The 22,034-nt window shown below is 39.2% G+C and overlaps 1 protein-coding gene across 1 annotated transcript; it reads left to right on the top strand.

The window, feature by feature from the left end:
• The first annotated feature begins 156 nt into the window (after positions 1–156).
• Positions 157–5,840, top strand: RRAD (RRAD, Ras related glycolysis inhibitor and calcium channel regulator). The gene is made up of 5 exons (XM_048958689.1): positions 157–280; positions 370–736; positions 842–915; positions 1,395–1,599; positions 2,976–5,840. The coding sequence occupies exons 2-5, from the start codon at positions 382–384 to the stop codon at positions 3,251–3,253; spliced, it is 912 nt and encodes a 303-aa protein (XP_048814646.1). The 5' UTR covers positions 157–280; positions 370–381; the 3' UTR covers positions 3,254–5,840.
• Positions 5,841–22,034: the final 16,194 nt, after the last annotated feature.

Here is a 22,034-nt window from a genome sequence, read left to right as displayed (position 1 = left end):
GAGGGCACCGGCGGCTCCTTCTGGGGAGGAGGGGGCGCGAGGGGGGGCCTGCCCCCGCCGGGGCTCCCCGCGCCGGGCTCCCCGCCCCCGCCGCGCCGTGCCGCTTCGCCGCGCGCTGAGGCTCCGTGGGCGGACGCGGCAGCCCACGGGCGCCGGCAGGCAGCCGCGCGGCGCGCGTCACGGCGGGGAGGGCCGGGCGGCACAGCCATAAATAGAGGCGAGGCGGCGACGGCAGCGGCATTCGCGGGGAATCCCTCCCGGCTTCCCTCCGTGCGGCGAGGTAAGGCGAGCGGGATCCGGCGGCGCTCCCCGGCGGCGCGGGACCGGAGCGCGGGGCTCTGACGGCTCTTCTTTCCTCCACGTTCGCAGCCCGGCGTCCCCATGACTCTGAACCGCGGAGACAAGCTGCGCTACCTGGACAAGCGGCGCGGCAGCATGCCTTTCTCCGCACACCAGCACCTGCACCGGCGCAGCATGCCGGTGGACGAGCGGGACCTGCGGGCCGCCCTGCCGCAGGACGAGCTGTCGGGCCTGGTGCGCTGCACCTCGTACAGCCCCGGCGAGGCGCACCGGGAGAGCTGGGCCTCCGACTCCTCCGACTCCGTCATCTCCTCGGGCAGCGACTCGGACAGCAGCCTCTACAAGGTGATCCTGCTGGGCGAACACGGCGTCGGCAAGACCAGCCTGGCCCGCATCTTCGGCGGCGTAGAGGACGGCGCGGAGGCGGAGGAAGCCGGTGAGGGCGCGGGCGGTGCGAGGCTCCCAGTCCGGAGCGGCACGGGCGCGGTGGGCGGCCGGGCGCGGGGTGACGGCGCTTTAACGAGCACTGTCTTTCCTCCAGGAAACACGTACGACAGATCGATTATGGTCGATGGAGAAGAAGCGTCTCTCGTGGTGTTCGATATCTGGGAACAGGTACTTGCAGCTCGAAGATACTTTTTCTTTATGGAGCAGTCGGCGGTTTACTCCAAAAACATGTAGCGATGGAACGGCTCTGTCTGGCTACTTATTGTCGGATGCATAGCATTGAAAGGAAATCATGCTGCCTTTATTCTGCTTTGCAATTATTTCTCGTAGCTAGATAAGCAGTTCAGAAGCTAGGCTAGGCTTGGGCTGCGAATCCCTCAGTGCTTTGAATAAAGCTTACATTGGCAGCCCTGGGGAATTCCTGTAAAATTAGAGACTGATGATCCGATTGGTGCAGACCTGGTATTATTTCTAGAAACAGTAAGATTTTAAGAAAACTTCTTGTAGGCTGGTTTACTTTTGCTGTTTGTAAATAGATAAAGCTAACAAAAGTATCTTTCAGGTGTTCACAATACTTAAATCGTTAACTAGACAGTGTCAAATATCTTTTTCAATGCAGTAAATCTATTTGCCTCCTTTTGTTTTAGGATGACAGCCAATGGCTCCAGAACCACTGCATGAAGATGGGAGATGCCTACATCATTGTCTATTCAGTGACAGACAAAGTTAGTTTTGAAAAAGCCTCTGAACTAAGGATCCAACTAAGAAGAGCAAGACAAACAGAAGACATTCCTATTATTCTTGTGGGCAATAAGAGTGACCTGGTCAGGTCTCGGGAAGTCTCAGTCGATGGTAAGAAACTATTCATTTATATAAGAATGTCTAAATTATTACTAGCAAAGGCAGCAGAGGATCGTAATCAACAGAGCTGGTCCGGGTTTGAGGTAGAAAAATGTATGACTGGAGGCACACCAGAGAAATCAAGCCAGCTGGTTCACACTGGGGACCATGGAAAACTGAGGGAAGACTCATACATAGAGCTGGGCTCTGAACTGCAGTACAGGAAGCACACAGCTTCAGAGCTACAAGGCTGAAGCTGTGGAGTTTTACTGCACAGTTGCTAGTCTCAAGATTTGATAGCCTACATAAGGGACAGGAGTGCCACGTCATAGAAGCCAGGCAGTCTTTGATGGTGATCCCACAGTAACAGTACAGCCCAATCCTCTAGAAGTGATTCCATCACGTTTGAGGTGAGGTGGAGACACTAGGCTCATACAGGCTTTTTGTATGTCATCCACAGCTGTGGTCAGTGAGAATTTTCTGTTCCATTGTGCATTTCAGCAACTGAGTACAGTAACAACTGCCAAGTATTGATTTCATGTATTTAAAATTTATTTTTCCTTCCCCTGGGAAGAATAGTGGTCTTGGTGCTGAAGAACCATTTCTTGCTGTCTGGTTCTGGCATACTTCTTGTGTTAAATGCCTGCTCAGGGAATTGACTGGAGTTCATCAGGAGATTCTCATTCTTTGCAGGCTGGTGGCAGTGCATAGTTCACCTGTCCTAGAAGTGACATTGTTTTACTCAGGATGGCAGCTTTGTCATTACTGGCCACGAGGTGGACATGGAAACTTGCTATGCAGCAATGTTCCAGGGTTACATGTTTACCCCTGGAACACTGGGGACACAGCACTGTCTGTTTTGAATGCCGTCCTAATCAAATCCATTAGTTGGCAACATTATGGTCTCTGCTGTAATTTATATACCGACCTGACCTTTTGACCTGCATCAGCTTCATCTGTGCCTGATGTGGAAGACTCTCACTTCTTACAGCAAGGCTGAGGTTTTGATTGCTCAATAACTTCCACAAGAAGCAGCAACTAGCTCTTCTTTCTGTACCTCGCTGTCTCTCCTATTGAACAGCAAGCATGCATCAAGTCCCTCCCTTAAATCAGCTACAGATCTTAAATGATAGTGGAATGGTCTACCTATAGGGCTATTTTTGCCTTACAGTCAGCATTGCTGGTCAAGTGAGATTTCTGAACACACCACAACAAAAGAGTGAAAAGTAAGGGGACAAAACCAGGACTGCAAATATAATTTACTGCTGTGTAATAAAGCTCTTTGGTGTTGAAGACACTTTCTTTTTAAGCTAACCCATTTTTTTCCTGCTAGAACATATGAAGAGAAAATGTCAGTCTCCACTCATCTCCCTTTTCTTTCCATTCAGAGGGACGGGCCTGTGCTGTTGTGTTTGACTGCAAGTTCATTGAGACCTCAGCTGCTCTTCATCATAATGTCAAGGACCTGTTTGAAGGTATTGTTCGGCAAATCAGACTTCGCAAAGACAGTAAAGAAGACAACGCCAGGAGAATGGCCAACACAAAAAGAAGAGAAAGCATAGGCAAAAAGGCAAAGCGATTTCTTGGGAGAATTGTGGCAAAGAATAACAAGAAGATGGCTTTCAAAGCAAAATCTAAATCTTGCCATGACTTATCTGTGCTTTAGAAGCTTCCAGCAAGGTCAGATGTTGCCATGTTGGAGGTGAACAAGCATTTGGCTGTTGAGAAGTACATGGATGACCCTCATGGTGATAAAACAATGACTTATCAATTGAGACTCTCATTACTGCCTTAAGGTGCACAAGCAAGTCTGGAAGTTACCTTACAATGTTGGCTTCATTGATGAATGGTTTGTTTCAATATATACAAGTAAATGAACTAACTTTAATTAAGTGGCTTGACATGCCCACATTTTCACTATGTATATATGTTGCATACATCCTCTTCTCCTGTGGATACCAGAGATGCAAAGATAAGAAAGGATGATAAGTGTCACCACAGACTTGCCTCGTTTGCAGAGCAAAATTTAAACTTGTACGCAGGCTCGTACACTCTTTTTAGTATAAAGTAAGCAATGATAAATCTTTTTAAATTTAAATGTGGGATGGGAGGAAATAGAACCACATTAGAATGGAAGGAAAACATATTTATATATATATATATAGTTAAATATGGAACAGATATCAGTTTATGAAGTTAATTTGCACTTCCATTACCTGTTATTCAATTAATTTGTTACTTGTTTACATGCAGATTTTATAATAAAGTATTATTTCCTGTTATAATAAACTGTGCTTTTTTCATAGTATGGATAAAGAATGACAGAGCAGTATTTTTATAGTGATCCCTTTTTTCACTGTATAAAACATTAATTACAGACTGCAAGTGATCTATGCAGACATGTGTATTGCAGTTCTGGAATGAAAGGAATCAGGAATACTCTGTCCTGTTCTTCAGCAGACAGTTCTTTTAAGGAATTCCTGCTCTTATGAATACCCTATTACAGCAGCTGGCATTGGAAAGGCGTATCTTGATGTTATGGCTCATCTTCAACCTGTTACTCTTGTCAGCTTTAGCAGAAGCAGACCTCTAAATAATATCTTTAGTTTGTTAGGTTTTTGTCCATGCTGGTGAATTGAAACCTGTAATGTTCAGTTTCTTACTCTCCAAGTACTCTTTTCAGTACTCTTACTCTTCAAACCTCTCCAGGTTTGAAGGCCTGTATGAAAGCCAATGAGAAAATGTGTGTTTTTGTTGTTGCTTGTTGTTTGCATCTTGTTTCTCATTTCTTTGTTTTCCTTTTTTGGGAGCAATGTAATTTTCTCATCTACTCCCAAGCCTGTAAATACCTTTCAGTGGCTTTGGGAATTTCAAAGAAGCCTGGCAAGACTGTCTGAAAGAGTTCTGAAAGACTCCAGCTGTGGGCTACTGTGGCCTGCAGCACCGCCACAGTTTTCAAGTCCTGTGTTATAATTAATGTGTTACCCTGACTTTTACCAATTTACTATTCATGAATTTAAACATCAGTCATGCCTTAGCAAATAAATTAGGCTGACTGCATATGCTTTATAAATTCCTCTATAAAGGATGCATTATCTTTAAATTCTTCCATAAGCTCAGTTCTCACTGTCAATAAAACACAAGTTCCCTCTCTTTCCACTCCCCTTAGCTAAGTCTAGCTATTTAAAGAGATTGTTCCACTGACTGGGGGTTCTTTGCATGATCTTACAGAGGCTAGCCCTTCCCATGCAGCAGACAAATAGCATCAGCTGTTACACCTCAGTGTGAGCTTCCCTGAACTTGAACAAACAACTCCGCATGGGCTTAGCCTCCTGATGTGCTGCTGGGGCAGCTAGCTATTGGCTTCAGTATATGTTGCTGCTAACAGGTCATATTAGTTTTCTTGTGAAGAGAGGTGTTTGCTTTGTGACCTGAGCGAGGTCCAAAGCAAGTGATTCTGCCCTGCAGCCAGAGCTTACGTTTACCTGATGATACTTCTTACTTGGATTTGGCCTTTTTTCACTAGCCTTGCTTTCTGGCACACTATTATCCCTGGAATGTCTAACCACGGTCAAGAGCATGGCATCAGATGTCTACTTACACAGAAGCTTTTATCTTTCAACATCAAAGAAAATGACCGAGTCGGGAAACCTTGCTGCAAAAGTGTCCAAACTGATGTGCATAAATCTGACACATACCGTTTATGTTTATATTAAAGCTGCTAACAAAACTTTGTGTAGCTCCCTGTGTGTTTGCAAAGCTTTTGCCTTTTAGTTGTCCTATGTTTTCAGAATGACTGGGAGAGAATTGGCACTTCATCTGGATTGACTTTCAAGATTTAATTGTCAGTAATAAATACAAGGAAGGTGATATAAATCCAGAGATCGAGCCGTGTCTTTTCACAAAGTGCAACGTGTTACAAAGATGTTGCGACACAACCGCAGCTGCAAAGCGTCCCCAAGGTCATGGTTAACAGCTGTGCTTTTTTGCAGACTCTGACCTACAAAACAGATTTTTTCCTGTGTTTCTGAATTCAAAAGATGATGTTTGGACAACTCTAAAGCATAAAAATGATTCGTGTTTAGTACATTTCTAGAGGTTCATATAAGCTGTGGGAAAGAATTTGGATTTTAGAGTAGTGTCATATAGGCCACTGTGAGACAATAAACTGAATCATCTGAAAAAAACATAGGCTCATTTGTACTGTATTCAAACAGTTGACATTATACAATAAAACACTTTTCAAATCCTCACTGCATTGTTTTTTTTCTCATTTGTTTGTTTCTATAAAGTTTTTTTGTATAATTCAGCAATAGTTCATGAATATGGGGAGGGTTTGATGTTATTACAGCTTTGATAATAACCTGCTCTAGAACAGTATCATATTCCATACTAAGGAAGCATTGCCATGAATATTATTTTGCAGAGTTTCTGTAGCTCATGGAAGATTTTCTACCCTGACCAATAATAATTTCTAGCATATAATTTAATGCAATTTCCAAGGGGATTTTTTGAAAGTATACATGCAAACAGCAACTGGCATCTAACTGCCAAATGCCTCCAAAAATCAACATTCTTCAAAAGGTTTTTCCTATCTTCAAGCCTTTGACAGTCACCTGTGGGCTTTAGTAATTTGGGATGGATACTCAGATTCTAATCACTAATGGGGGTGAATCTGAATCAGGTGAAACATACCGGGAGTTCCAGACAACAGCATTTTCTCTCATTTTACCAGAACAGAAACAAGCGTCAGAGGTAACATTGGTATGAGTTCTCTTATTTTTTTGCCAGCACACATCAGTTTTAATTTGGAGGGACAGATCACACAGTCATTTAATCTTTATTGCTTTCACTGCTACTGCCAGCTGAGGTTCCTGTTACAGCTGATCGTGATAGAGGATTTTGTGTTGGCATAAATCCATTTGGAACAACTCTAATTATTATCATCTGCAGTGGAAGGACGTTGCATTTTATATGTGATGCATACATGAGATAAACAAATCAAAGACTCCTCTGCCTGTTATTTTTAAAATAGCTTCTCTAAAACTCTTCGCTGTTCAACTCTTCACAAAAATGTGAAGAAAATCATTCCTCCATCTGCCAAAAACATAAAGTGTAAAACTGAGTCATATAAATAGAGATGGAATGTAAACTGCTGGGGGAAGACATAGCATCACCAAAAATGTAGTTTTATTCAGATGTATTTTCTCAAAATAGATCTACAAAACCAGGCCAGGATCTACATAGTAACGTTGCATAACACAACTGTTCTTTACTGAAAAAGAAAGCATAGTGAGTTGACAGTGAATAAGAATTGAGTGAAGGATAAAAAATCACTAAGAGGTAGCTTAAGAAAAGTGGGATAATATTTATGTTGAAATTTGCTTTACTTCTCTTATTTTTTTCCAGGGACAATGTACAGACTGACTGCACGTACAACATGAATCTTGATTTGCATCACATCTGTACATTCCAGGGCTGCCATTTAATTTATAAGAGTCATCTCTAGCATTATCATGGGCAATTTGGCTCCCTGTTTGGATAAAGGAACATCTGATCTCTGTTACTCCTGAAGTTATAAATGTCTAAAAATTCAAATTGCAAACAACGTCAGCTGTCTTTGTGCTCTATGACATGGATGTTGAATAGAGAAGTAAGAGATAAAAAGAGAATGAAGTGCATATCATTTAAATTCATAATATCATTCAGTTCTAACCCACTGTTCAGAACCCAAATGGGAACACCACTGTTAACTTAAAATTGCACCACGAATTGCAGCACTGGCAGGTAGAAAGCAGGCTAAGGAATTTCCTTTCACACCAAGTTCTTCACCAACAATTACCTTGCTATTATATATGTACCATGAAAATACCCCGGCAACCAGGTAAAATGGGCAATACATGTTCCAAAGACTCCCCTTGCTCTCTTGTTCTCCTTTTTTTCTTTTATTTCATGATTTTTAAATGTGTTCTTTGAACGAATCACTGGAAACCAATTAGGCCCTTACTGAGTTTTTTCTATTATTTCCAAGCTTTATCACAGGATCTGAAGAAGATATTAATCTGAACTAAAATAGATTCAGAGACAGAAATCAACAGAATCCATTTGAAGATAAGAATTTTCTCGTCCTCTTAAAATAAGCTTCTCAAAGGCCCAAAACAACAGCTGAAGAAAGGGCAGGCTTTGGAGAGCCAATGCAGAATCAGAAGTTGCTCCTACTCAGAACAGTACAGACAACATGTAAAAAGCTTTTTGGCAGTAAGTTCTACTTTCATCACCCTCATTACACTAGCACAAATAATTACACTTTTGTATGGCTTGCAGTGCCACTGAAAGTTGTGACCCCTGCCTTAGGAATGATGATTTTCAATTCAGTAGACATCTTGGCAGAAGAATAGAAGTTTTTGTCACCCTAAAATGGATTATTGTAACGCATTATGCTTAACAGAGAGCTTTCAGGAGCTCCATGCTGTAGGAAATGCAGCCATGTTAATTAAGCTGGCTAGGTCACAATGAGCACATAACTCCTGTGCTCTGGCCTGTATTCCCATAAGTTTCTAAGTGAAGTGATGATCTAGAAAAGCTGCAAATAGCACTGGACATAACTAATGCTGACGCTGCTTCACTTTGCTGCATGCTTCTTGGCTCCAACATAGCTTGCTGAACTCACTATAAAGTCAACACCACTTATTGATTCAGGGCCTCTCAACAAGAACAATCTCTGTGTTTCTAATTGCAGCTATCACATTATCATAGGTATTGGGCAACAACAATTTAGTGCATTTTACACTACAGAGGTACCTGCAAGAGATCATACCCTGTTTATTAGCCTTGCATTTCAAGGGCACAAAAAGCACAAAGCAGTAGAAATAGATCTAAACTGAATTAGAATGTACAGTAAATTTTAAAACCATGCAGACTTGCAATGGTTCCTGTTCACTACGAGCCTTCCACTGGAAATTTTGAGAAGTGTTCATCTACTTAATCTTCAATAAAAAGAATGCTGAACAACTTTCTCACAGATTTCCCAGTTAGAGGCACCCCAGTTATAGGGCTCCTTTGTCACACGCTTTTCATGTCAACTTCAATTTTATCTTTCCAACCTCCACTGTTACACATTGTCACCCTTGCAGCAGTGGCTCAGCAGAATGCTGGGAACGTCTGCTGCTGCATGGCTTACTGAAAAACATCAGCTGTCAACAGCCATAACATGAACCTGGTCTCCCAGCTCATTACTTTACATAATATGGTCTAGATAAAAATGTCAGATTTTGCTGCACATAAGTCCCTGAGTAAGACAGCATAGCAAATTAAATAAATTAAACTACTCTCTCCTTGAATGTCAGGGGTACTACTGCATTTGCAAGGCAAAAAGGAATGCAAGGTTTTTAACTGATCTGTTTGTGGGAGGAAAAAAACAAAAACAAAAAACTTATACAATCTGACAGCTGCCTTTCATTTTTATCCTATGGTCATTTTCCCAATGGAAATCTCAGAGGCTATATTGTTGTGTATGGTCTTCTGCCTTTTAACTATCTATTCTATGCAGGGTTTACAGCTCACAGTGCATAACCTAATTATAACAAAAAGAAATCAGAACTCATCAAACTTTATTAGGAATAAGTATTTTCTGTGTTGCTCTTGACACCTGCAACAGACCTACAGTCATTGCCCCTAAGAAACTGCAAAGCAGACAAACCAGAAACTACAACACTAGGCTACATTTTTATTGTTACCAACGTAAGTTTTTGCTTGTAACACAAGTGAAGGCACTGAGTTCACATGTTCACCATAAACGCACAACCAATGCATTTACATGCAACCATTACCTGCAGAACTGGTTTTGTGGGTTTTTTTTCTCTTACACAGTAATTCAAAAGATAATACTAAAAATCAAAGCTATAGCAGAAAAGCGAACTAAGCACAGAAATAAGCAGTAGACAGACTGCAGATCCGTCTTTTATTCACTCTCTGTTTTTCAAGATACCGGAGAGCTGAAGTATCCATGCCTGTCTGCTTAACTTTATTCAAAAGCAGAGCTATTCCAGTAGCAGAGCAGAACTTTGAACAGCCAGATCCTCAAGAACAAAAACTAAGGGTACAAACACACATCAGTGTACCTTCCATAGGCTCAGATTCATCATTAGCAGAACATGCAATTCTTTTTAGATAGGTCTCAAGGGTTCTAGGCAACAGCACATCTTTTATTCTAAAACTATGTTCAAAACTAAAAAGCATTAAGATCTTTCTAATTAATTTTATATTCAGCCTTCATAAAATGACTTGTAAATTAAATTCTTAGATAATTGTTACAGAACTTGATTTGACTAGTAATTGGCTCAATTTTAATTACAAGGTAATTAATTAGCATGTCTTTATTATTTTGCTCCCAAAGTAATGTTCTTGCCTACAAGAGCAAGATGGAGAAATCAGAGAATTTGAGAGCTGGCTGAATTTCTGCCTCATTTCTGTTGGCTTGGACTGTGACCCCTTAAACTCACACTGCTCTCACCCGGCCTTCCCATCAGCACAGGTAAGGACATCTCCAGCCTTTACGGTGAGTACTGTAGCAATTAGTTGTTTCACTTGCTTTAGAGCTTTTTCATTTCTTGTTGCAAGACTGTGCTTAAACATCTGCTAATACAGTTCTCATATGGAGTATGATGTCGAGCAGATGTTCAGCCCAAAGGAACAAACCACAGAGAAATTTTGACAGGAGTTGTACGTTGTGAATACTGTAAAGGCAAATTTTAGCATTCCGGGCATTGAATCCAGGTCTTTCTTGACCAGACAAACATTTTTAATATTCTCCTGAATACTGAACATCAGAAAGTTTGTAGGTTTGTTTTTAAGAGTTTTGAAAGCACTCAGGCACACTGGACTTTTCTTTTTATGCTGGAAGAGGTTTGTCCAGTAGCAACAATCAAAGTTAAAATTATATTTATGAAACTAAGCTTATTTTGATTTCACTTAGTTTGTTTTTATGATTTTTTACTTTGGATGTCACATGAAGACTGATCCTACATCAACACTCACAAAAGTCACATCAAGAACCCAAACAAAAGGAAAGTGTTCAAATGACATCTATATGCAGCTTTTCATTCAAGGGTTGGACTGGAACGTTCACAAAATCATCTCTGACTTTCCTTCAGTCTCTTCTGAAACTGCAGATAGGGGATGGAGATCACGCACAGGCCAGAAATGACCTGCATTGTGGACTTTTGGATCACACTCTGCTGCCTGCAGTTATCCTCTACAGATGCAACAGCCAGGGTAAATGCAGAGGGAGAACAAAATACAGAAAGGGAGGGGAAACAGTGGAGGAACGAAACAACACTTGTCTCTGAGCTGCTTCCATGCTGAGCGGGAAACTTCCTGCATCACAAAGCATCACCTCCTCACTTCCTCTCCCACCTCCCCCAAAAACAAAGGGCTATTTTTAATTTACTGATTGTAAAGCTTACTTTCCCAACAGCAGGATAGAGGTTTTATTAAAACATTGACTGGTACTAACATAATCCAGAGAAATCCCATCTCTTTCAAGGAATAAACCCTGCTGAAGTTGGTTTGCTGAAGTGATCCAGTTTTAGTTTTCTTTATTAAGCCTTGAATTTAGTTGTATCTCTGTGAGAAAAGCTGCCAAAATCCTTCAAATCTGGAAAACATACAATGGACATTGAAAATGGCTTATTAGGGTCACTTGTTGAATAATGGATGAAGAACACTAACTGTATGCTTACCCCTAGAATTTCCTGCAAGGATTACCAGGGAAAAAAAAGAAAAAAAAAAAGCTGAAACTCTTCATTCTACTTATCTACATCCCTATCAGTATGACCAAGAAAGAACAGGGCCTCCATTGCTAAATGGATACCCAGCTTTATCTTTCTCTTTTCAACAGAGTATTACTTATTACTGCTATTGAGAACACAGGACAAATCCTGCTGTTTTATGGAGTTAGCAGATGTAGGCCCTGTTTTGGAAACACAATCACTTAATGCTTAATGCCAGAAAGGTACACTGAAGCCTAAGATTGAATAAATATTTAAAAAGCTGTTGGTTTGGAATTGTGTTCTTGCTATAATATTGGGAAAACAGAAACAGAATTTGGTATCTATGTCATGTCATGAAAATGTATGGTATGTTTGCAGAAGCAGAAATAGATTCTGAAAACAAAATAATTGCAGGGCAATTTCCATCCAACAGGCACATTGTGACAAAAAGATGAACAAGCATAGAACAGTTCTCCAGACAGATGAAAAGCAAAGCCAAGCAATTCTTCCAGTATGATTTATTTTACCTAACTTAGGAAACAAAACAATAGCAAAAAACCCCACAGATCGTGGAACAAGGGCGAATGCAATAATCAACTCTGCTGTTTTGGAACGTTCTTAGTGCTTACAGTTCACCAATTAAAGAAGACAATCACTGAAGCACTAAGCTCAATTAATGTCACATGGATAGAGAAGCATTACTGAGCAGCACGGTGCTAAGAAACAGATTTCCAAAGAAAAGAATTCTAACACATCAGTCTAAACTGTGCAATTTTATCAGAGGAGTAGCAGATATTTTGCTTAACATTCCACCCTTTGGGATGATTAAGATGGAATTTCACTTCCACTGAAAAAGTAAGAACATAGCTTTCAGAACACAGTAAGTTTAAAATGTAGACTACATAAACTTCAAAGGACCAAGTAAAAGATATTTCTTAATTTTCATACAACTTAGCTCATGAAACTGTGGTGAAGATTAAGGCTGACAGTAATTGTGGGAAGTGTCCCTATTAGATCCATATGAGATTCTATGAAGTTGCAGCACAGCAGCACTGCGTCCTCCTCCTGTATGCCAAGCTTTGGTTATAAGGATGAGCTTTTTTTCTTTTCTTTTTTCGGGGGAGGAAGGCTTGAGCATCTTATGGGTTGAATTATTAAAAACCTGTGAAGATACATCTCTGGTGTAACATAATCCCACCCTGCCAAGGGCTTCTCTGTCTTTCATATGCCCACATGTGCTTTTTCCTTTTGTGCTGAAATATCAGGAGCCTTCTCTGTAGATCTACAGTATGGGAGAAGAGACTCAAGTTTGTCTCAGGAATTTTTAAGTCTCCAAAGCAAAATGTTCTAAAATGTCCACTGAGTGGGAGGATGCAACAAGGAGACAAAATGTCAACGTGTTACATTTTTATATATGTTTTTGTTAATTCAGAGCCATTGCAATTTAGTAAAAAAAAAAAAAGTGTATCTTCAAACACAGATTGATATGTATCTAACTTCAGAATCATTGCTTTATGAGATCCCCTTTTACTCCCACTCCGTTTCCCCATATTTCCTAGTGGAAACAGTGTTCTGAGGCTACAGATAAGAGGAAACAAAAAAAGCATTCCTCCAAAAACCATGTGGGAAAATGGTTTCCTGCCCAGCTCTGCTTGCAAATACAATGGGTTAAATGCTAATCATGTTGAAGCCGCTAAGAGTTTTCCCTTAGATCTGATCATAGCAAAGATATTAATTTTCTTTGTCAATAAAGACATAACTTGAAGAGGCATAAAAGGGGAAATATTTCAAAAAAAATTAAGTAGATTTCACAAAAATTGGCGAGCTATGCATAACAAGAATTCAAACTTCTATTTCTTGTTCATTTTGCACAAGACTGTTCTGACAGATGGATGCATTCAGACAGAGAAATTAAAATGAATGCAGTAACGCTCTCCTGATTATTTTTGTTTCCAATATCTTGAATATTTAAATGACTACAGACTAAACTAAGTTTCTATATTTGGTAGGCAATCAACAACAACACTGTGGAAAAATCTTTCATTTTATTTGATTAAAAACAGAGCACAGGTCAGCCCTGCAAATGCATTACGCTCCTGCCACAGGAATGCTTCCACACCAAAGAGTGCAATCACGTGCTTGTGTTTCTGATGAGCATTAAGGAGTTCAAAGAACAACTTTAATTTAGGAAATTAAGCATATGCCAGGGGATTTGGAATGCTGACCTCCAGCTCATTCATCCCACCTCTTTGCCCAGGCGTGTACGTAGCTCGTGCAGCTCAAGCCACTGGGGAAGGGACAGATAAGCCAATTCACTGATAAATCTTCCCCTCAAAGGTATCATCAGATCTGAGAACAGCATTTTGAAGATCCACAGCAGAATTTCTCAGCACTACTTTATTACAGTTCTAAACGTGTTTTGTGATTAGAGCCCTTCTGTACAGGTTGATGTGCATTAAAGAATGTATCAAAACTATAATGGATAGAGAGCTTCATTAAAGGCAAATTTAATATTGCTCCCTTTTGGTACTGAGAATCCCACTGCTGCATTACTTTTCTGTTTGCATAAACTAATATTTTTTCATCAGAATAATCTGTTTAAAAGACGTTGGGATGACACTGATAAATTATAATAGGAAAAATCAAAACCCTTCACCTACTGTTGGATCTCCTTGTCATGGTAAATTTATTGTCAGTTAAATGTAGTAAAAAAATATTTATATTTATATCATTAGTATTCAATTAAGGAAATTAAATTAAGGAAATCTTAATGTGATTTATACACTGTGATTCCGTGTAAAGTAAGATTTTCGTTTTAAGCACGAACCTGCGCTTAGCTATTCTCCATTTTAAATATGAAACGCCCCTTTCAATAAGAACCATTAGATTATTATTGAACATAAAGATACTCAAGATGATATTCTTAGATATCATCTCAGTCCACGTGTTCAAACATCCAGTTAACCACAGTTTCTAAAGGCGTGCTTGACTTAGAGTATGTAAGTCATCATCTTCCTATGAGTGTTTGTCTTACTCGTGTGACTAAAACTGGATACCTTCTTAAGAAAGTGGGTGATTCACGGCCTAAATCAAGAGTTACCATATTTAATCAAACTTATGTTGCTGTGAGATCAGACTGAAATATATGGAATCCAAGTCTTTACCTTTTAAAATTCTTATGCAGAATATCAAACACCATCTAACCAGTTGATTTCACAGATGTGTCTGCTCATGTAGATAAAACAAAGTGCAATGGAAAGGAGGCCTGGGAGCACTGCACACTCTACATTGTGGGTTATCTAACTCTTTTCTCCCTCCATTTCCATCCATCCTATGAAATGGCAAATCTGCAGCTCCTCAGTTTAGCCAGACAATACTGACTGATCTGCACCAAGGACACTGGGTAGGACTGGGTTAAGATCAGGGGCAACTCTTAAATCCAGCTTCTTTGAACAAAATAAGCTCTCAGCAAGGGCCAGCTGAACCCAAATGTTCAGACTCGTCAGGTGAGCACACAGACACAGATTCACAGTAATCTATCATCAGGGAGTATATATTTTGTGATCTTGTTAGGCACAAAGACATTACGGAGGGAGTTGTCATAATTATTAAAGAAAATTAAGCCAAAGTCCTTTTAACATAAATACTGTGCTCCAGCTCAATCCCATCATGGAGCACTCAACCAAAACAAATGTCACTGATGCTAAATTTGCCTCTTAATTCCTAACAACCTCTCTGACTTCAGTAACTGTCCTCTATTAGAGTAACAAACGCAGTCGTTCTCCATCCCAGCCATAAGCACCATCTGCCATTTAATAGGTGCTTCAGCAGCTCATTACTCTGTACTTAAATTGACTTTGAACAGAGCACTTCCATTTTATTGCCGCTGCACTTTGCATCACCAGCTAGGACCCTTAAATTCAATACTGATAAAGTCCAGGTTTGCGCAACTGGTGCTGTAACTTTATTTTCAGTCTTAGTATCCTATTCCTCACTTGATACTTTCTGAATTAATGAGCATACAACATGGTCCAGGTACAACTGTTCTACTTTTCAGAGAGCAGTAATTCAGCAAACATTTCTAAGGAGATTTAGGAATGTGACAAGTGTGTTTGGAGTATAAAACTGCTCAATTGCACGCACAGAGTCAAGTTATGTGCAGCTTAATGAGTATAAAATTAATATGAAAAAGTATTTACAGATATATTTTCGACATTCTTTAAAGAGCTACTCAGAAAATAGTAGTGGAACTTTCTTCAGCAATAGGTCAAATGGCATTTTGATGCCAATTAATCTTTTTATAGTAACTTACAGATGCATTTATTTCTGCAAATACTTCAGCCATCAAATACAGACTAAAGCCTTAAGCTAGTATTACTTATAGAACAGCCATAAAGTTTTTATTTTGATCAATGTTCATTTTGTTCAAGTCTTTTACATTTACATGCCCCTCTTCTTTTGTGTTTGTAGTGTATTTGCTGTATGTTAGAGCTTAAGCACTGTACTTGGAAACAAGAGAAAGGAAGGACTTAACAGCCTTGATCTTTTAGAAACATCTTGAGCAGGTATCAGCAAGTGAGTGTCTGGCAGAAGAAAAAGCATAGAAAATAATGCTAATTAAAGAAATGGAGATAAAATAATTATCACAGAAAATTAAGCCTGCATTATCAGCTAATACCACTTTACCAAAATTTGCAAATTAAAGAATATGGGTTACATGGCCAGGAAGGCAATTTCTGTAAGATTTAAGTCATGTAAGATCTTGTGTCTTACTTCCTACCTTCTCAGGTGCAATAAATACTCGTACTCGATGGCTAATTACAGAACTGGAAAAGAAAACATGGGGGTTTACCTATCTTACAGTGACAACTTCGTGGGCACCTTTTTAAAATGCTGAGCATTCTCATCACACAGTCACATGGAACGATCCATCCCATAACTGGACTGAACGTGTGTGGGTACTCATACTGAGTCAGACACCTTCCCCAGCACTCATTCAGGCCACATTTGGCTACAGAGAATAGGAGCAACAGGGGAAGCTTATCTCCACACCTCAATTTATATTTTCCACTAGCATTTTAAATAGAAAATCCAAACATCAGATGCCCTTTATTAGTAACAACTACGAGATACTTTCCTACAGCTGCAGTACCAGCATGTGTATTAAAAAAACACATTTAGAACTCAGTAATTGCATAAGATAAAGGTGAGTATTCAGAACTGGATTCCATAATCAGAGCAGCAGCAGTGAAATACAAAAATAACCACATGCCAGTGGTTAGAATGTTTTCCCTGCCACTCTTACCAGAAGTAGCAAGGTAACACCAATCTCCCCAACACTTTTCTAAAAAACATATTCCTTTTTCTCCAACATTCAAATGTTTTAGGATTCACATCTGTTAATCTTATCACACATTTCTAAAAATAATCTAATTTATATCTCACATACTGTTTGTACTGCACGTTTCAGTAATTATTGTTGCTCCCAGAGAGAAGACTAGAACTGAATATTAAAAGAACAAGTATGAAATGCCTTCCTTCCACAAAGACAATCACATGTGGAAAGGAGAAATATCACGCATTACTCTCTGGGATTAGGGCATTCTTTTAACTTGCCATTTGGCATTATGAGCACAGTAAACAGATAAAATATAGAAACCATGTGACCTCTTGTTCCATAGCCTTTTACACACTGCTGCTGTAGAGTAGCTTTCAGATGTCAGTACAGAACTGCCTGCTCACTGATGCTCGGTAAGAAATGTCAGGGAAGAGATAAGCAGACTAAAAGGAGACTATTTTAGAAACATGGATTGCTCTATCATTAGTTCTATAGATAACGTATTTTTGAACAGCAAATGTTATTGCCTAACCAAAGTCAGAAGGAGACAGTAGAAAGTAGAGGTGATTGAGATGATTCAGGACTTTCGTGGAGGGTGAGAATGTTTAACCTTGTTAAACCACTGTTTTAAGCTGGTTGGGTATTGAAAGTCTTCATGTTAAAATGATTCTAGTTTTGGAAAAATGGAGAAAAAGTTTCCTGAAGATTTAAGAGGAAAGGTCAGGAACAGAAAGAAAATGACACCTTCAGGTGAGCATTAAGATATCATGGAATGGAAAATAAGGGCTAAACTCCTGATTCTCAGTTCTATAACAGGAGTTGTTTCAGTGTATCTCATTACTATGAATTCTTGTGGTATCTGAGAAGGCACTTTTTGGTCACTGTTGCACCACATAAGCTCTAATGCTTTAAGTGGCACGCAAAGGATGTGCCAGACTTGGGGAAAATTCTGAATAGGTAAACTACGGAGATTTGCCCAGCATCATGACAAAAGTCTACTAAATTAGTTCTATGTCTGCTTGCAGCCTATTAATATCACAGAGGTGCAGAATTAGGTGCAGCCTCTAACATATTTTACTTTTCAAATGGTCCTACAGTGCAGGGGAAAATGTGTGCATTAGAAAGAAATAAAAAGTTATTTTAGACCGTTAATACATTACAGACAAAGACTGAAGTGATGACAGACAAGATAACAGGCTATTTTCTTGAGGTGATCCTGTAAAGGCACACAATCTATAGATGACCTTTATGTGCAAACATACTGAAACATTCTTCTTACAAAACACACTTCTATAACGTTAGCATATTTTTAGAAGTCCTCTTAGTCATGTATAAATGCACCTCAAAGGGATTTAATTTAGACTGCAATTAATTTTCATCTCCCCTACACAGCAAGTACAAATGGTATAAAAAGCTCCTAAATGAAAAAGGAAGTCTTTTAATGTTAGCACAGATGTCAGACAGTCATCACACAAAGCAAAAGTCAGCAGAGAATGTGACCTATTTGGTACTCTTTTCCTTTCACGTTGTTATAAATCAGGAGTAACACCACTGAACTCTGGCTTATTATACTGATGAGAACGAGATCTAAGCTGAAGAATAAGACCCTTGATTAATCTTGAAAAGCTTTTTTTTTTTCATTTGAAATTCTTAGCTGCCATCAACATCATGCTTTTTTCAATAGATTTGCCTCATTTGGTTTTCACTGGTCATGCTGCTTTGCACCAGTCTCAGAAGGTGGTTTTTAACAGCAGTATTCTTTGTATTGTAGATGTTGTAAAGGGCTTACAGTACATTTCCATATGTTTGCAAGAGAGGCAAAAGTTACTTCATGCCATTGCAGTAGAAGAATTAATACTTTGAGAGCTAAATGAGTTTTAATGGGTGCTTGTCATTCTCTACAATTTGTAACAAAAACCCTCCAGAATAAAGAAAAAAATAGGTGAAGAAATGCAGTGCTCCAGAACTTTCTGCCAGATTGCCAACATTTATCTTAAATGTTTTCCCAGTGCTTTTTTCTGAATCTTATTCCTGTTCCAAATATTAACTCTTGAATGTCCAGTTTCTGGTTTCCTGTGAATGGGAATATATTGTATTGAGTCAGATACTTCACTAATGCTACTCCCCAGAATGATACTGGAGAATGTTGCTGGATTTCCCATTTATCTTGCTCCAGAGAAAAGAGACAAAGTCTTTGACTAAGCTGCTGCATGTCAAAGCAGATGATTCCAACAATGCTATTAAATGAGCATTTACTGAACGTCACCTGATTGCTTAAGCTATGAACAGAAATTCTCCACTACATGAAAACTGGCACATGAACTAAGGAAAAGCTTGATTTGGATCATAAAGACAACTACCTCTAGCATAGAATACAGAAGACACTTAGCAGTGTCAATGCACATGCTGAAACAAAACCTGGAGGAATGACTTCAAAGTGCATTTTATTTTGAAAGATTAAGCAATGCTGCATTAAAATACTGGAAGAGAAAAAACGACAGTGTTCACATTAGGACAATTCACTGAGTTAAACCATCATGATCTCTCTGAACAGTATATTTGCTTGTTGTCTATTTCACACCCTTGCTCTACAGTCAAGAAAACAGGGTTTCATTCCCATCAGCTGTTAAAAGAGAGTGGTAATATTTCTTAAACATTCTAAGTAAATCGCTAGTGAGAGGTATAGGCATGAACTCAAATTTGATGCATTATTGTGCTTCTTAGGCTATAACTGATCTCAATGCAAAGCTAAAGTAAAGAGCCCATCCATAGAGGTACAAATGACTACAGAAGATGAGAAGCACCAACATCAGTGCATTTTCACTGTTAGTACGAAACATATTTTGCTTCAATATTGTTGCAGGCAAGTCCATCACTTGTAAATTTAGCTGAAATACTGACACATGCAGGAGATACCTGAAGCCTCTCTCTCAGCATAAGGTTTAAATGCTGAAACATATCCCACCTACGTAACATACACATTAACACAGCATACAGCCTAGGAACATCCTCAAGCCCTCAAGATTCTCAAGGTTGGTCTTCTTTCTAACAATAAGAACAAAACTGGCAAGGAACTGTCAGCGCCTTCTCTGCAGGTTTCCAAATCAGACACCTAAGTGTCTTCTCTTGTCTACTTGCAGGAATGCACAACTGAAATAAGTCTGTACAAATGGGCACGAGATAAAAATATTTGCAAACCCCTAATTCCAACTGTGATGGAAGCTCTTTCTACTGATTATTTTAAATCAGTAGAAAGAGAAGAGGAAGGACGCTGGAGCATAAGGTACAGGGAAACATTGCTTCCATTAAAAAATCCAAACAAATAAAAAGCGGTATGTGGTGAAAAAAGGAACTAAAAAGGCTAAGTATCTGTTCCTCCGAAATAGAACACCCTGCATAAGAATTTTTTAGTCACATGCTATGTCAACTAAAGCAGCAACGTCTTGGCTTGAGTTTGAATGGCCTGTCTCTGTAACAGATTCTCCTGCTTGGATGTTTTTCAAATGACATTTTATGCAAAGAAAAATCTTCTAGATATATTACAGTGGAAGAGGCTCAATCTGCAAAGCTTATTTCTTATTTCAGATGGAAACTGCTTTAACTAAACTATCACTGTCTTCTTTCCTTCTAGCAGGATCAGAGTAGTTGTCATGTTAATCACCTTATTATCACTGGCAGTAACAAAACTGAATTGAACCATCAGTAAATGAACATAGAAAATACACAAAATCAACCATACAAAATCTCCCTGAAGCTTAAATTAATGTCTGTAAACTAGATGTTGTGCTTTTGTTAAGAATTATATATTTAATAAGCTTCATTTATATGGAAGCATCTCTGTACTACACACATCCCAGATCAGCAATTATCCTCTATTTCTGCAAGGCAAACATTTGGGAAATTAGTCTCTAGGATATCGTGCCTTAGCAACAGTTGAAACTGCAATTGTGGAAAACAGCTGAGTAGCTCCAGGTGCCGTTCTCCTTTCAGATCTGAATGCAAGATGTCCTCAGATAATTTCCAAGATAAGTCCCGAAATCCTGGTTTTCAAAATCATTTGATTCAGATCATTCCACTCAGGTGAAATGAAATTCCCCTGTAATCTTAAATCTACTCTGGGTAATTTTTTTTGATTAGGAATATGGCCTTTGGTCCTGCAAACCTGTGATTAGTTTACACATATGAATAATCCCCTTAAAATCAGCCTTCTCTTGTCTACTTGCAGGAATGCTGCTGTGTGCACAGGTTGGTTCATCATGAAGAGCAGATTTGCTGTGTGGGCCAGTTTTAATTAGGAGATGAGGTCATGGATCATAGCTGTATGACCTTCAAGTGACAACTGATGAACTGTTCCATTTACATGAAAATGTTTAAGATCATCCAAATTCCTTTGTTTTGGACTAACAGTCTTGGATATTTCTGCATGATAGATTAATCCCAACATCCTGTTTTTTTCTATCTTACCTTCATATTTTTTTGAAGTATTTAAAATCAGAGCTGCAATTTGCCAGTTTCTTACTCCAACTGTACCTAATTGCTCAGCTTGCATCATTTGACCAGTAAGAGAAACACGATTGCTTAATGCAGAGTAAAGCCTGCTGTTCTATTTGTTGGAACACCAAAGGGAATCCCTCAGGCATCTGAAGATGGGGTAGGACAAGGCTGCTTAAAATAACGTTCTTATTTTAAACACGAATTACAGATTGCACAGCTCTTTCTTCATAGCAAATAAGTGGGAGGGCTGAGTCATATGACTGCATCCACATACTTTAGGAATATAGTTATGTGGGTTAAGAGGCACAGAACCTAAACAAAGTCACCCAAGAAACACATTAACGTTACCATAAACAAATGGATGTTTAAATTAGAATGAGTCCTCCGTAATGTCTTTGCCTTGTTACTCTGAGAATTGATGAAGCACGGCATACATCCCATCTATAACAGTCACCTTCCACTTTCTCCTTGTTAGGAACTGCTCAGCACCCACAGAGTTGAAAGGGTTTGTGTCTTATAAAAGCAACAGACAAGCTATATTTCATGAGGACTGTACAGTGTAAACACAAGTGTTTGTAGCTAAATTTCCATGGTAACAGTAAAAAAAAAAAAAAAAAATTATAGTATTCTCAGAACTTGCTATCCATTCTTCCTTAGACTGGAGTAACTCTTTATTGCTTTTCACTAATGCAGAGCTGCAGAAATATTTTTAGTAATTTAATCTCATATTTAAATCAATCTGAAAATGAGTTGACTCGAGTTTGCTGAAGGATGTCAGGCAAAGCTTTCACTGATTTGATTTTACTCATTATGGAGAAGTTACACCATCTAACAACAAGAAAACG

Source organism: Lagopus muta, chromosome 12, assembly GCF_023343835.1.
Source record: "Lagopus muta isolate bLagMut1 chromosome 12, bLagMut1 primary, whole genome shotgun sequence".
In the NCBI taxonomy this organism is placed as follows: Eukaryota; Metazoa; Chordata; class Aves; order Galliformes; family Phasianidae; genus Lagopus; species Lagopus muta.
Note: the sequence above shows the minus strand (reverse complement) of the source record. Positions and strands in the feature narration are given on the sequence as shown.